This window comes from Trifolium pratense, linkage group LG1 (genome assembly GCF_020283565.1).
Source record: "Trifolium pratense cultivar HEN17-A07 linkage group LG1, ARS_RC_1.1, whole genome shotgun sequence".
Lineage (NCBI taxonomy): Eukaryota > Viridiplantae > Streptophyta > Magnoliopsida > Fabales > Fabaceae > Trifolium > Trifolium pratense.
The window spans coordinates 11764885-11781754 of record NC_060059.1 but is presented as its reverse complement, the minus strand read 5'-3'; the positions used below and the strand labels follow the sequence as shown (position 1 = coordinate 11781754).

General features: G+C 33.0%; 2 protein-coding genes across 3 annotated transcripts; both read left to right on the top strand.

The window, feature by feature from the left end:
- The first annotated feature begins 272 nt into the window (after positions 1-272).
- LOC123924672 (gamma-tubulin complex component 4 homolog) lies at positions 273-8939 on the top strand. Of its 2 annotated transcripts, XM_045977662.1 has the most exons (16): positions 273-798; positions 948-1215; positions 1300-1436; positions 1846-1944; positions 2694-2811; positions 3016-3285; positions 3503-3583; positions 3675-3758; positions 4873-4959; positions 5032-5087; positions 5209-5409; positions 5907-6135; positions 7059-7147; positions 7807-7960; positions 8239-8361; positions 8445-8939. In XM_045977662.1, exons 1-16 carry the CDS (start codon positions 650-652, stop codon positions 8511-8513), a joined length of 2214 nt encoding a protein of 737 aa, XP_045833618.1. In that variant the 5' UTR covers positions 273-649; the 3' UTR covers positions 8514-8939. The 2 variants fall into 2 exon arrangements, 1 of the variants encoding a protein (XP_045833618.1); XR_006814834.1 differs by lacking the exons at positions 7807-7960; positions 8239-8361; positions 8445-8939 and adding an exon at positions 6687-6775 and having other exon boundaries at positions 443-798; positions 7059-7148.
- Positions 8940-12510: 3571 nt separating this feature from the next.
- Positions 12511-16640, top strand: LOC123924592 (blue-light photoreceptor PHR2). Its single transcript, XM_045977563.1, has 4 exons — positions 12511-13573; positions 14253-14482; positions 14571-14672; positions 16222-16640. Exons 1-4 carry the CDS (start codon positions 12611-12613, stop codon positions 16301-16303), a joined length of 1377 nt encoding a protein of 458 aa, XP_045833519.1. The 5' UTR covers positions 12511-12610; the 3' UTR covers positions 16304-16640.
- The last annotated feature ends 230 nt before the right edge of the window (positions 16641-16870 follow it).

Below are 16870 nucleotides of genomic sequence, written 5' to 3'. Positions count from 1 at the left end.
AGTATCAAAATCGTTTCTCTTTTCCCCTTAATTAGAAGGACAAGAAAAATATTTTTTTGTTTAATCGCACCAGCTTCCTCGCATCTGCGCTCGTCTAGTCAACTTTGCTTTTTGGAAGGTTAAACCGTAGTTGAAACAAACATTTTAAAATGACAGCAACAAAAATTTATATTATTATACGAAAACAGTTATCTCAAACCACATTCCGGAAAAACGTGGCCTACTTGAAAAAAAAATGGCCTATTTGAGAGTTTTTTTTTTTACAAATCAATAATTTTTAATTAACATTCTTATCCTAAAAAAGAATTCTCGATAATTCAGAATTTTGGTAGGTAAAGTTTGAAACTATTCTTTCTACCAAAAAAAAAAAAGTTTGAAACTATTCCCACATGTAATCGAACTAATAAATTAGCATCGAGAGCTTAGCTCAGTTGGTAATCACGTCAACTTATGTTAATTTGTTATTAATTTTTAAAAAATTGAAGAAACGAAATCAAGCAATCTCTCCCGGTATCTTTTCGGAGCAGTTCGCAGAAAAAAGTGCTACTGAATGCTGTTTCTGTTCCAACTCTCTCTTTTCAACTTCACCAAAATTCAAATCTCTTTCACTTTCAATTTCCACAAACGATAATAGCTTCATTTCTCAACAATGTTGCACGAGCTTCTCTTAGCTTTACTCGGTTACACCGGCGACTTAATCATCGACCGGAGACACAATCTCTCCGCCGATACTCCCATCTCCGATCAGTGCACTTTCAAACTCGCTCCCGACATTTCATTTATCGATCCAAGCGACAGGTTCATTCTCAAAAACCCCAAATTTCAAATTTTAACTTTTTTTTGTTCAATTTTCTAAAACCCCAAAAACGAATTTTTATTTATTTTTGATAATTTTTTTGTGGGTATGTTTAAAGTTTCAATTTTGAAGTGAATTGTGTTGGTTGCAGGGAACTTATTGAGAGGATAATCACGTTGGGATTTTACTATAGAGAGTTAGAGCGATTTTCAGCAAAGTCTAGGAATTTAAATTGGATTAGGTCTGAAAATGTTAACCCTTTGGAGATTAAAGAGAACCCTAGTGTTTATCGTAGGGCTCTTGCTAATGGCATTGTCGAGATACTTTCGATTTATACGTCTTCGATTCTGCATATTGAGCAGTTGTTGTTGGCTGAAACCATGCCGCTTTTGGCAACTGTTACTCAAGGGCTTAACAAGGTGAATTTCCTTGTACCCTTTTGTTTTCATGTTTAGTTTGATGACAATGACTTTGTTTTTTATGTGTTTTTTTGGTTGTTGCAGTTTTTTACACTTTTGCCGCCTTTGTATGAGCTCATTTTAGAGATTGAGCGCGGTGATATTCGTGGTGGTCAGCTTCTTAATCTTCTACATAAAAAATGTCATTGTGGAGTGCCTGAGTTACAAACTTGCATACAGAGGTATGCAGTTTTTTTGTTCATGCATTATATTATCGGTTTTGTTAAGATGCTTGTTATGTCATTTCAAAGTGTATGATCGGTATACATTTTGATGTTAAGTTAGACTGTTAGTTAGTCATTAAGCACTTACTATTTTTTATTCATGAGTTATTGAGTTTTTTAATGCTAGTCGCTACTATACAGTTTTTAATGTAGAAAGAGAATTATAGGTGTGAAGAATGGAAAAATTGAAAAATTATCATGTTGGGTTCGGTTGCAGGTTAATGACAGATTTCCTTTCTTTCAGAACTTATTTGTTTGTTATGGTTCTATTGGTGTCTAGAATGCTTAGACCTTTGAATCATTCTTCAGATCACACTCCCTGCTAATTATTATTTTCTTTTTTGGGTTATTATTGTCCAAAGCTTAGGCTTCTTTGGCATGGGCATCAGGTCATGTATAATCAGCTTGCATCATGGATGGTTTATGGGATTCTTGAAGACCGGCATGGGGAGTTTTTCATTAGCAGGTAGCGTCAATATTAATTTTTAGATCGCATGCTGTTGATATGCACGATTTTCTTTGTATGCATGTCTTGTATTGTATTGTATCAATGTATCTCATGTCACAATAATAGGGGTACACTGATGAAATGGTGTCCTATAACTTGTATTGCAAGTATGGCCAATTGGTGATTATAATAAGAAATACTTTTCCATTTATTGAGAGTTCAAAATATTGTGAAGGCCTTTACAAAAATGATTCTATAATTGATTAATCATGCTACTGAATTGGATATAGGGAATTATTGTTGGTATGAATTACAATCATAAGTTATCAAAATGAATGTAGCTCCCATATAGTTTTTAATAAGTTATTTTTAATGCCAAAGTAACAATGATTTGCTAGTGAATAAACAATAATTATTTGCTTTACGCATTGTATTGTACACTACAATTATGGGAAATCCTATTAACAAAGGATGAAAAAAAGAAAGGTAGGTGAAGAAGACAAATAAAGTATGACAATTTTCAGGTAAATCTAATTAGTCTTTATGACCCAATCTTCTACCCCCAAAAAATAGAAAAAGCTAAGTGGGTAAAATATGGCATACATTCATGAAAAAATTCTTTATCTTGGTATTAGTTTATCCTCACTTTAAAACTTTGTGGTTGTTTGGTAGCTTAGATATCTGATGTCTTTGGTTCTAAAGTCTGACATTTGCAATTGCTTTGCAATTATGCACTTGATGTCTTGACTCGATTATTTATTTTTCAGGCAAGATAGAAATGTAGAAAATAACTCATCTCATCCAGAGATCTCTGAAAAGATGTCACGCATGTCAATTGCTGATGCATCTTTAACTGATTGGCACATGGGCTTTCATATTTCTTTGGTAAATCCTTTTACTATCAGCGAATTATTAACAAGTCACACGGAGCTCATTTCCTTTATGATGAAAAATGTTTGAATTTCAATGTTTGTAGCTTATTTGTCTTTAATGGAAGTCCATGTCTTTTTCTTTACTGAATTATTATTTTTGTTCCCTTTTAATATCTGGAGTTCTTATTATCCTTCACTTTAAAATTCTGTTTTGCAGGATATGTTGCCAGAATATATACCTATGCGTGTTGCAGAATCAATTCTTTTTGCTGGAAAAGCTGTCAGGGTTCTGCGAAATCCAAGTCCTTCATTCTTGTCTCGGGATGATGTGTATCCTCAAGTACCTAAAAGCTTACCGAAAATACATGGATTTGCAGGGCGCTTTAATTTTCAACGAGAGCCTATAATTAATACCGGAATGCAGGTAGAAGATTTGCTTCCGCAATCTGAGGCAGACAAGATTGAAAATATGCTTCTGGACCTAAAGGTTCCGCGTCCTTCCAATTTACTGTATCATATTTATGCTGATATTCCAAAGCCTTTTTTTTTAAAGTAGCTGGATTGTTGTTTGTAAACATTTTTTGGCGTATTTTTTCAGTTCTAATAACTTCTAACTGACTCATGAATGATGTGTTGTGATTCAGCTTTCTTTCACCCTAGCATTTCTGATTTGTCTAAAGGTGACTATTGTTAACTTCCTGCAGGAGTCATCTGAATTTCATAAAAGATCATTCGAATGTGCTGTGGACTCTATTCAGGCTATTGCAGCCAGTCATCTCTGGCAGGTTCTTAAGATGAATAATCAGTTCATACGTTCGTTTGTTTTGGCGCATTTATGTTTTGATACATGAGCTTCTATTCCATCCTTGTCTGCAGCTTGTGGTTGTACGCGCTGACTTGAATGGCCACCTGAAGGCTTTGAAAGACTATTTTCTTTTGGCAAAAGGGGACTTCTTCCAGGTAAAGCGCGAACTGTGATCTATACTAGTTTTGACAAGCATATGAGTGCCACATTTGCTATTTTTGTTTAGTGTTTAAGAAAACACCATTCATTATATTTTAAGTTTGACACTTGTTTGGATGAAAGTGATGAAGAACAAAAATTTAGGTTTTTTGGGGGATGAGAGGTGGAGGATTAGGAGTTTTGAACGTATGATAACTATCCACGACCACGGGACAGTTATTTTAGTGCTATGTTTTCTCATTGAGCTGTTTTGACCCTTGAAAACAGTCATGGGTTTTATGGTAGTTCTTGTATGCGTGCATATGGCTACTGTCATATCATATGGCATTACTTTTAACTAATGGTACTGTATTCATAAGTACTTTTAGTCAATCAGTATGAATTATGCTTAAGTTGTTGTGATTTACTTATTATTTTCATAGTAGTTTGAGTAATTTGTAATAAGCTAAGGTAGGAATTATCTACTTTGTTCTTTATTTCAATTACTAGATAGGAAATTTTGCAAATTAGTTTATACTTTAAACTACAACATCAACATTGGATAATTCTTACTTCTGTCTCTATATTCTGTGCCTTGAATATGCATCAGTTACTCACTGGCAGTTTCTATGAAGTTGTACTGACATCTTTGGTAGTTAAAATCCTGATTTTAATCCTAAAATCCTACGATTTTACGATTATTCTTGCCCTCAGCGATTATGAGTACACTAATCCTATTTTTGTGGAATCAGGTGGATCCCGATTTGAATAGTATCTTACGATTTTACGATTATGTTTGGCCTCAACGATTAAACGTACACACATAAATCTTCTTGCAATTTAGCGATTATGCTTGTGTCCCGCTCAAAAAAAAAAATTCTTCCTTCTCATTCTTCTGTTTCATTTCCAAATGGCTTCAAACTCTCATGCTAATAAATTCAAATTTACATAGTATTTCAAGTGTGATTTAAGGTTTTCTTCGTCTTACTTATGCAATTTTATATGCATATTTTTGAGTTTTATGAATTTTGTATAATCTCGATTTTATGATTTGCGACTTTACTTCCCCTTCCCGATTTTACGTAAAATCCCGATTTTAACTACCTTTGGTTTGCTTGTGGTTTTTTGTAGTGTTTCCTTGAGGAAAGTAGACAATTAATGCGGTTGCCACCTCGCCAATCAACTGCTGAAGCTGATCTTATGGTTCCATTTCAGCTGGTACATATCAGTTACATAAGCATGTTCATAGATTCATCCACAAAAGACTAATGCATTTTCTCTGCAATGCAGGCTTCATTAAAAACTATTGGCGAAGAAGACAAATATTTCTCTAAAGTGTCCTTGCGGTTAGAATCCATATTCACCATTGTTATTCATATTGAGCTGCAATGCAGACTCTCACTTGTGCCAGCTTCATATTGAGCTGTTGTAAACTATATGCCCTAAAAATTCCTTTTCATCTTCCAGGATGCCATCTTATGGAATCACAGTTAAACCTTCCCTATTAGATGTACCAAAGGCAACCTCTGCTGCTGCAGATGGTATTTCTGGTGCTTCCCTTTCAAATGCTTCTTCAGAAATGTCAGTTGATGGTTGGGATGGTATTGCTCTTGAGTATTCCATTGATTGGCCTTTGCATTTGTTCTTTACTCAAGAAGTCCTCTCTAAGTAAGACACTACTGCTATTATCCTTCTGTCAATCATGGCTTCTTTTATCTTCCTAGTTAGTTATTTTAGATATACTAGATCTAACTAGGATCACGTTTTATTTGACAAAACTTTACTTGGAAAGTGTCACGACTTCATTGCAAACCAAGTGTGCAAGATGTATATGAGAAGCTACATTACCATAAGGGACCGTTGGTTTAAGAGATATACGTATAGCCTATTGGTGATATGTCTTCTGGAAGCATTAGTTTACTTTTATTATGAACAAATCATTACCATTGGATCTTAGCTGACATAACTGGCTAAGATTTAGAGAACTTTTAAGAAGTCACACGACCTTGCGTTTCAATCATGACCATTTATGCAATATCCAATAGTCAAGATTTGCCCCTCACTCTCGTAATAAAACAATTTTCTGGCATATCTGTTACATAATAAAGTCATAAATACTACTTACAAAGTCAGTGTCTGCACTTCACAATTAACACTTTTGACAGGTACCTTAAAGTATTCCAGTACTTACTGCGGCTAAAACGGACACAAATGGAGTTGGAGAAGTTATGGGCATCCGTAATGCATCAATATCACAGTGTTTTTGCAAAAAATAAAAAAAATGACCAAGACAAGAGCCCAACGACACAACTGAGGGATCAAAGATTTCGATCAATGTGGCGTGTTAGAGAACATATGGCATTCTTAATCAGAAACCTCCAATTTTATATTCAGGTTGTCATTCATATCTTGTGCTATGTATGTTTGATTTATTATATTACTACTACAAATATTGTTTGAGCTTTGATTTATTAGATTGAGAGGTTGCACTATCATTAGGATAGACTGCGTGGGTCGGTACAAGGAGTATCTCCCCCATACCTGTCGTGTTATGGGATATTTCTTTTGTCGTATCCTTGTTTCCTGATTCCCCATAGCAAGGTTCCCAAAATTGTCACAACACGACACTAACACAAGGAGCCTAGAAGCCACATTCAATCAAACAGCATCTCAGTCTACTATTTCATCACAAAATCATAATCGGAAACCTCCATGTGCTGCATCAAAAAATAAGCCTCATAACAAAAGTACAAAACTCACTTGTATGAAAGGAAGGTTGAAGAATTGTAACTTCTATTTTGAATATAATGTATCATTAAATCACATAATTACTAAAAAGTAACATGTGGGAGGGTAAATTCTTAAATTTATTTATATGGGTGGAGGGGGAAATTGCTTTCCCTTGCAATCTTGGTTGACAGTAGGGGAACATTTCTTTTTCCCAGGCTTGATGATTGACCAGTGCTTTGCTCTCACGAATAAAAAGTGTGCTTTATGAGTTAAAATTGGAGTATGGCCAGCTGAACATATTCAAGTAATGTTGCTTTCTCCTCTAGTGATAACTTCTTCACCCATATGATGAAAAATAGTTAGAACGGTTGATGTCATTTGACGTTTCTATGGATTTTCTGTTGTTATGTATGTAGTCTGGAAGATTTAAATATAAATGCAAACTTTTACACTTATTTAGATGGATACTTCAGTTTGTGTTGAATTGGACAAAAGAAGCACCGAGTCTTAATGACAATTCTTTGATGTGTACTGTATCTTTTTATGATGAATGTTTCACATTCAAAATTTTATGTTCTCCTTTACAGGTGGATGTGATAGAATCTCAGTGGAATATTCTACAATCTCATATTCAAGATTCTCATGACTTTACGGAACTTGTGGGCTTTCATCAAGAGTAATAATTTCTCGATTGCATGTTTTAAATTTTCACATTTTACAGTGACATAAATACTGTATTGTTTGCTAAACTATTTCGCTTTAACATGCATAAAATGATTATCAGCGCAATCATATGTTTATCCAAAGTACATATAGCTTCTCGGTGACCATGAAACCGGTGGGCCAACTTCTATCCTATCGCTGTCATCTGTCAAGATTAAGTATCATATTCCAACATTTGTGGTTGAAGATAACTTAATTTTCAGTTGTCTGTTACCAAGCATAGTACAATTGCTAAACAAACAGCTCTCTGTGTTGTTAAATAGCGGTGCTGTAGCATAGCAGAATGTGAACAAATTGCTATTGTTCTACGATACACTATGTAGTACAAAGTATTGTAAATAGCGAATATAGCACTGTTCAGTAGCATAATTTGAACTAACTGTTATTTTCTGTGATCCGCGATTGACAACACTGTTCTCTAATGTATTCAACAAGTTTAATGAGGAGAAATAGGAACAGTGTTTACATGCACTTTATTCTCTCAGCAGGCGCCTGAGTATTTTAACTGTTAAAGCTACATGCATTATAAAGCTTTTGGTGACTGTTTTACCTAAGTATTACTAATTACTGCATCGTTACTATTTCTTTACATACTTTTAATATCTCTTACAGGTATCTGTCAGCCTTGATTTCACAAACTTTCTTGGACATTGGTTCTGTTTCAAGGATACTGGATGGCATCATGAAGCTTTGCCTACAATTTTGCTGGAATATTGAGAACCAGGATAACTTCTCAAATACTTCTGAATTGGAACATATAGCTGAGGTGATGATGCATTGCTTGTTTTACCGAAATAATAATGTATAGAAATAGAATCTAGCATCTCACCGAAAGAGATTATTTTCCTCATACAGCTTCATATAGATAAATAATTGATAAAAGTACACTTTGTTTCCATTACTATCAAGGCATCTCACCGAGAAATAATTGGGTCTGCTTCTCACCCTAGACAGGACCTTTTTCAAATTCAGTTACATGTCAAAGTACACTATTTGTTTCCATTACTATCAAGGTTTCTTTTTTCTAACTTAAAACATTAATAGGAATTCAACAAGAAATCAAATTCCCTGTACACTATACTGCGCAGCAGCCGACTTGCTGGAAGTCAGCGGACTCCATTTTTGAGACGTTTTCTCTTGCGGTTAAATCTGAATTCTTTCTTTGAGGTAAAACAATCTGACATATTCTCAGTTTTACAGTTGACTTGATATCCTTGTATCTTACTGTCTGTTCTTTTGTTCCTTTACAGTCAACTGCGAAGGGGGTTATGAATGTTGTCAGGCCACGTCCTACACTTCCTGGTTTAAATCAACAGTAGTGTATTTCATTCCACCACAAGTTCAAAGTTTCTCACTTGCAGGGGTATTATTTGGCATGTGGCCTTCGACTGAGTAAATTTTCCCTCCCCAATCCCCATCATCTTGTTGGGAGGGAGAGTTTTCGTGCTGACAATCACGTGCTGACAATCAGGTTGCTATCTATATGTCGTCGCCGTCGGACCATCCTGCAACTGCCTTTTGAATGTCAGCTACACATTCCATATGCTTTTTTGAGAATGTGGTTGTTGATCCAGTTGATTTTATTTTAACACCGGACAGTTTGGAAGTTTTTATGGTTGTGTTTCTTAGGTAGTTTGTGCTGTCTTTCCCACTTTGTTCCTGTTTATTGATATATATGAGCTGAGTGTATATGTAATTGATTTTCAATGTTAAGATTTATGATAATTATAGAAGTTCTAAGGAAATATATATGCCTTGTGAATGTGTGGTTATTCTTCAAACCCAAAAATAAGAACTTGAAGATTTAATTATTTTTTATTGATCTTAGCTTCTTTGGTTGAATTTGAAGTGCATCAAACGTGTTATTTTTTCTTCCTTTACTCAATCTCATGTTGCAATATTTTTATAATGAAAAAGGAAAACCGAAAGAATGTGCAAAGTTAATTTAACAAATAATCTTGCAATTCCTAAAAAAAATAACATGCAAATTAAAAGGCAATTTTATTCTTTTTTTACGAGAAAGAAATGGCAATTTTTTTTTTTAAACAAAACATGCTTATAGCATTTCATTAATCCAAAAATACAATGTTATTAAATGTAAATTTATGTGAATATATATAGTTTTTTGCTATTTTTTTTGAGTAAGTGTCCTAAAAAAAATGCATTTGATCGGGATTTGAAACTAATTTGAACTGCTAAGAAACAGAATGTAAAATGTAGGGAAATAGAGTCCATTTCATTAATGCAGTAATTGTATAATGAAAATAGAAAAATGATTTTTGCTTATATTTTGTCACAAAGAGAGTATGATATAGTTATCATATTTTATCTCTTATCTTGCGTATCAAATGGATTTTAAAGTTTGGATAAAAAAAAAATCCACGAAAAGTTTGAATCTTTTAATGAAAAATTAGATAAATCGTACATAAATAAATTTTTATTTTTCTCGTATATTAAATATGATATTTTGGAGTCATGCATATCAAGCAATAAGAACACCATCAACCCCATATATACATATTAATCACCAACACCACCTCCAATTAACTACATCCATGAATTTTGAATTCATTTTTTCTAATTTTTCATATACTAAATATGAATTTTAGAGTCATATATATCACATGATAATGAATATTATATATATTACTTAGAAATACAAAACGATCGTAAATTATACCTCTTATTACATACACTTATTATACATCCTATTATATATCAAGTAATTGATTTTTTATTTTATTTATATATAAACAATCATATAAACATTTTTAACATTCCATTTTTTTTGGGACAAATTATATTTCTTGCAATTACCACTTTAAAAATAAATTATTTTTATCTCTTAATTTCATTCATCTATTCTTTTATAATTTTCTCTTTTTTATTTGAATAAAGACAAAATTGTATTTTTGGCACCTTAATTTTCACAAACTTGCAATTTTGATCCCTTCACTTTCAAAATAGCGTGACATTAGAACGCTTGCCATTTGGCAAGACACGAAGACGTGGCATGTGAGTCCCATGCAAAATTCACGTTGACTTGGTCAGAGGGCAAAAATTGCATGTTTGTGAAAGTTATGAGGCTAAAAGTGCTATTTTGAAAGTTAAAGGGCAAAAATCAAAAGTTTGTGAAAATTAGAGGGGCAAAAGTATAATTTAGCCTTGAATAAATTACACTTTTCTTTTCTAGGATAAACTTGAATTACAATCTCATTACTTAAGCTTAATTTTATTTTGGATGTAGTTTTCAAAATGATTGATTTTGCCATTCAAAAATGATTAGCGGCGTAACTTGTTGTCCGCTTGAATTTTGAATAAATTGCACTTTTCTTTTCTTGGATAAACTTGAATTACAATCTCATTACTTAAGCTTAATTTTATTTTGGATGTAGTTTTCAAAAGGATTGATTTTTCCATTTAAAAAGGATTAGCGGCGCAACTTGTTGTCCGTTTGAATTTTGTTGATAATATAAATTTAATTTTTTTTACTGATCATCTGGTGCAAGATTTTGGTAACACACTGCACAATTCCGTGGAAGTGCTAGATTGTGTTCTATACAACATTATAAGACATCATAGTGACTAGTAGACATCAGAGGGACATCTTAAACTATACAAAGTGGGAGGGCCAAACCTTACCTAGATAAAAGCAAAAACTTTGAAAAAATTTCTGGTACTAAAGATGAGTCTAAATATCTGTTAAAAAAATCTCAAGTTGTGCAGCACATTACTTTTTCATATTACCGTATGTTGTTTGGCCATCAGAAATGTGACCAAACTGAAAAAACTATCATGTCATACGCGAAGAAATTTAGATAAGTAGATATATTGATGAAAACTGATATTGTATTGCTAATTAAATATGATAAAATCAATATTATAAAACAATTTAGTTTGTCCACTACAGTCTATCATATGTGGCTGATATCTAATGTATGAGTGTTGTAAATATGTATGAGTATTGTAAATATGAGAGTAAAGAGTTTAATTCTTTTTACTTTTGGGGTAGATAAAAAAAATGTTAAAGTCATTATAAATTCACACACACAAGTAGATGAGTTAATGTTCAAATTTCAGTTATGGCATCTGATCTAACAATTTCAGCATGTTTTTGCCGATTGAACTATGATTTTATTACCTAATTATAATAAGTTAAATTCTTATTCATAAAATAATTTAATGAGTTATTTCATACATACTTTCAATCCAATTTAATAATAATAACCAATCATTTTATAATTTACTTTTTTACTAAAAAAGTCATTTTATAATATACATTGAATTAAATTAGTTCATTGAACTTGAAGGATGAAAATGAAGCTGTGTATTTACTATTTAGACCAAATACTAGGGAAAGTTGTTGAAAAGGTGACAGCAAAAAAAAAAAGGGTTTGGTGGAAATGGTTGTTGATGAATTGAACTCCCTCCAAAATCCTTAAAAATTACACACATCACACTAAGTCAACATAAAGACAACAACATCATCACAATTAAAAATTCAAAAACCCCTGAAAACTCAAAATTGCATTCCAACAAAACAATCCAAGCCACACACACAGAAAAAGACAGTTTTTTTTTTTTTAAGTACTTATTTGGCTTAAATGCAGTTTTGACCCCCCAAGTTTCACAATTGCTTGATTTTGGTCCCCCACATTTTAATTGCTTGATTTTAACCCCCTAAGTTTCACAATTGCTTGATTTTAGCCCTCCAAGTTTCAATTGCTCGATTTTGGCCCCCCAAGTTTACCCCATTTTGCATTTGCTAGCCCCCCGTTGAATATTTTCATTAAAAATTGGTTATGTGACATTTTAAAATTAAATAAGTATTTAAAAATAAATAAATAAATTACAAATTGTTTTTTAAAAACTAAATTATATATTTTTTTATTATATGTAGTTTGTAAAATAATTTTGTTATATAAAAAAGTAAAAAAAACATTTTATGAATTATTTTTTAAAAACTTTGTAAACTTTTTTTTAAATAAAAAATAATTATTAAACTTTTTATCAAAAAAACAATTTTTAATACATTTTTATAAAAGCAAATATTATTATTTTTTAATTAAAACATATTTTTAATTTTTTTAAAATGTCACATAAGCAATTTATAGTAAAAAAAGTCAACGGGGGGCTAGCAAATGCAAAATGGGGTAAACTTGGAGGGCCAAAATCGAGCAATTGAAACTTGGAGGGCTAAAATCAAGCAATTGTGAAACTTAGAGGGTTAAAATCAAGCAATTGAAATATGGGGGGCCAAAATCAAGCAATTGTGAAACTTGAGGGGTCAAAACTGCATTTAAGCCTACTTATTTTTACTCACTCTATCTCAAATTCTTAACATCACAAAAACCAGAAAAACAGTGGTTGGTAACAGATAACACAAACACAAAAACATCATCTTTCAATCCAAAAAATGGAACCAAACAACCACCAACCACCACAAGATAATGAGAATCTGAACCAAACACCACTTCCCACCACCGTGCCGGAACCCTCATTTCCACCATCAATAGCTTCAATCTCTCTTTCTCTCTCCTCAATTCTTCCCTTATTTCAACCCAAAATTCAATCTTTATTATCACCACCACAACCCAATAAGGTTAAAGTCCCAACCCAAGCTTCATCACTCACAAATCTTTCACTTTCAACAAAACCCAAAAACAAAACTTCATTCAAATCAACATTTTCTGCAAACACTCTCAAATCACCACTCTCTTTAATTCCTAACAAACCCACTGACCCTTCTTCCGCCGCTGCTCTCCGCCGTGTTTCTGTTGTCTGGTTCCGTAATGACCTCCGTGTTCATGACAATGAATCTCTCAATACTGCTAACAATGAATCAATGTCTGTTTTACCTGTTTATTGCTTTGACCCTGCTGATTATGGTAAATCATCATCTGGGTTTGATAAAACTGGTCCTTTTCGTGCTAGTTTTCTTATCGAATCGGTTTCTGATCTTCGGAAGAATCTTCAGGCAAGAGGGTCGGATTTAGTTGTGAGAGTTGGGAAACCAGAGACGGTTTTGGTTGAATTGGTGAAGGAAATTGGTGCTGATGCTGTTTATGCTCATAGAGAGGTTTCTCATGAAGAGGTGAAAATGGAGGAGAAGATTGAGGGGAAGATGAAAGAGGAGAATGTTGAAGTTAAGTACTTTTGGGGAAGTACTTTGTATCATGTTGAAGATTTGCCTTTCAATTTGGAGGATATGCCTTCAAATTATGGTGGTTTTAGGGATAGAGTTCAGAAATTGGAGATAAGGAAAACTATTGAGGCTTTGGATCAACTTAAGGGTCTTCCTTCTCGCGGCGATGTTCAGATTGGTGATATTCCTACTTTAATGGACCTTGGACTTAATCCATCTGCCACAATGTCACAGGTGTTTTTCTTTTTAGTTTAATAATTCATTGATTTCATGTTCAATTTGTTGTTTGTTTTATGCTGCATTTTCTCATTCTTAGACATTATTGTTGTAAATCTAATGTTTTTGTGGTTCTTTTTATGTTTTGATTTTTAGTGGTTCCTTTTAGTAGTTAATACTAGTTTTATCTTTGATTAGATTGTAATTTGTATGTTGGCTCAGAAGTGAACAACTGTTATTATGGAATTCAGTTTAGTGGAGGAAGGTATGAAATAGCTATGAAGCAAGCACCGACACAAACATGGACACCGGACATGACACTGATAATAATTTGAGAAAATGACATAATTCAAAGTAATCATAAGTGTCGGTGTTGTGTTAGTTAGTGTCGGACATTGGTGGGTCATAGTGAGATAGTTCTAGTTTTGTATCTTCAAAAAGTTTTAGCTTTTAGGTGCTGTAAAAAGCTTTCTTTCATAGTGGCTGATAAGTTGTGCTATGCTACCTGCTTGGTTGAGAGATGATATTAGTATACTACCTTGAGGTTTGAATCTATTGATGAAAGTAGGATAACTGTGCTTGCGATATTATGTCTGTTTTTGCATTTATGTTGCGATCCTTATTTTTCCGGACTCCTTGTGCCATTCTATAGAAGTATTGTCATCAACACTATATATTGGTTGTCAACATTGTGCAGGATGGGAAGCCAGGTCATAATACTTCTATGGCAGGAGGGGAGACTGAAGCACTACAGAGGCTTAAAAAATTTGCAGCTGAGTGCGAAGCTCAACCAAACAAAGGGTTTAAGGATGGAGCACAAGATAGTATATACGGTGCCAACTTTTCATGCAAAATTTCTCCATGGTTGGCAATGGGATGCCTCTCCCCTCGCTCAATGTATGATGAGCTGAAGAAAACTGCCAGCAGGTGCACTCCTAGACGTTTTTCTGTTTAACAATGTTTGGCATTTTTTCCACGAATACTATTACTCACTGATGAATTATATCTCTGATAGGGCTGTTTCTGCTTCATCAAGCCGAAATGACGGTGGTAATGGCTCATCCAAAACTGGAACTAATTGGTTGGTGTTTGAGTTGCTATGGAGGGACTTCTTTAGGTAACTATTCTGATCTTCTTACATAGTTTGAAACGTTAGTGTTGCAGACTTGCAGTATCTTTTCTTTTCCCGAGATATATAAGTAGTGCACCAGTAGGAGATTGTTTTCATAACTAAAAGTTATAACTTTTTTTAACGAAATATACTACTTTTATCACAGTAGCCAATAGCATGTGATAGGCTCTATTAGATCATTAAATAAATTAGGCCATAGCTTTTTAGAAGTCTATTTAGTTAAAAAGTTCAGACTTTAGATCATTTGGAAAGTAATAGGTTTTGCTTTCAAGCTAGCTAGGTCAGGTCTTAGAAAAGGCTTATACCAGATAAACAAGCCAGACCCAGGCCTTAAGTTTGGGACATTAGCCCAATTTCAAGTCTTGGAAAACTATGTCTAGTCTTGTTAGTTTAGTTTTCTCTTTTGTAACTGTCCTTAGCGGTGGCGGTTAGTTACAGTTCAGCACCTGTATAAACAATTGTAAGTAAAAAAAACTCATTATTCAAGTAACATACAATTACTAACACAAATTTTCCTTTGCATTTCTCTTCAATTTTTTCCAATAACAATTCTATTTCAACCTCTACAATTTCTAGCCAAGTTTTTTATTTTTGTAGTTTTCACTGTGACAAGTTTCTGTCTCTGAGTTGTGTCCGTTGTTTATACTTAAAATTTCAATATGTTATTCACAGTTGATAACTTTCATTTTTATGGAACTTTTATTCCAAAAAATATGCAACTATTTTCTTTTTGTTCTGCAAAAATGTTACTTTTCGATTTAAAAGGTCCTGATATTGCTCTCTATTTTTAAAAAGTCCTAATGTTACTTTTCGATTCACCTTTTCAAGTTCGATGTCTGAATTATTACTTATGTTTATGATTTAGAGGTCGTTTATTTTGGAAAAAAATCACTTTTTTTATAAAAAATAATCACTTTTAATTGTTTTGCATCTGTTTGTTATAGATTTTTAAAATAATCAGAAGCTAAAAATGAGAAGCTACTAAGTGTAGCTTATAAAATAATAGATTTTTTTTAGAGGAGGGAGAAAAGAAATGTTAAAAGAAGAAAGTTATTTGTAATTAAAAAAATCACTTTTATAAGTTGTATCCAAACAAACTAAAGATGATTTTATTTAAAAAAAAGTGATTTTTATTATAATAAACAAACACAAAGTTAGAGGGTGCTGTCAAAAAATTAAACTAAATGGTGAATAGGGATATCATTCGCCTTTCCTAGAAATGTAGGGGCTGTTCTGTTATTGTTCTCAGAATCATAGGATTTAATTTATATACATTGACTGTGTTAATACAGTTCAATAATAGGGTTGGCTCTTTTAGTGAAAGGGTGCATTTCAGAGTGAACAAAGTAATAAACTAATAATAAACGTATCATTAGAAAATGAAATTAGATTTCAACAATTTTGCAGTTTAGCTTGTTATGCAAGTGCATATATTGTTTTTCCACAAATTCAACTGTTAATCTTTCAATAACTTTTATCACTCAAAATCTTACTCAATTCTGAATGTGTTAACTTTTGTTGATTTGTCTACCAGGTTTATTACCAAAAAGTACAGTTCTACAAAGAAACAACTGGAAGCTGCTCCAGCCACTGCTTGTGTGGGTGCAATTGCTTAAGCTACAAGTTTTAACGGATTTAAGAGCCTGTTTCATGATGTCGATTAATTCCTCTTCACGAGTTCTGTTGTAACTAGCAATCACATTATATCAATATGGGAGCTTTTTACATTATTTTTTGGATGGCAAATGTTATTCTTAAATCAGCATTTAGACTGCATGGCCATCTTTTCTAACTAGATCTTTGGGTCCAAAATTTATGCCTCTTCGGCTCCTTCCCAATGACGATTTTTTGGGAGAAATTCGAAAAATGGACGGGGTTCCCAATCCCAAATATTTAGTTTAGTTGTGAAGAATAAAGGAGGTCACAATAATTCAGTGTGATTTTGTTTTTAAAGTGTAGTTTTTGTCGATTCTTGAAGTTCACTATGATTTTGTCAATTTAAACAAGCACGGATTTGTTCTTTTTTGGTTTACAATGTTATCAATGAAGATCGAACCTAGTTTTTTTTATAGGAAAATGCTTAATTTTATGAACACTCTCACAAGAAAAATAAGAATGACGTGGCGTTTCAAACATTGGGAAAATAATTCTGTTTGATCCTCACAATATTTCTTTCCCCCTCA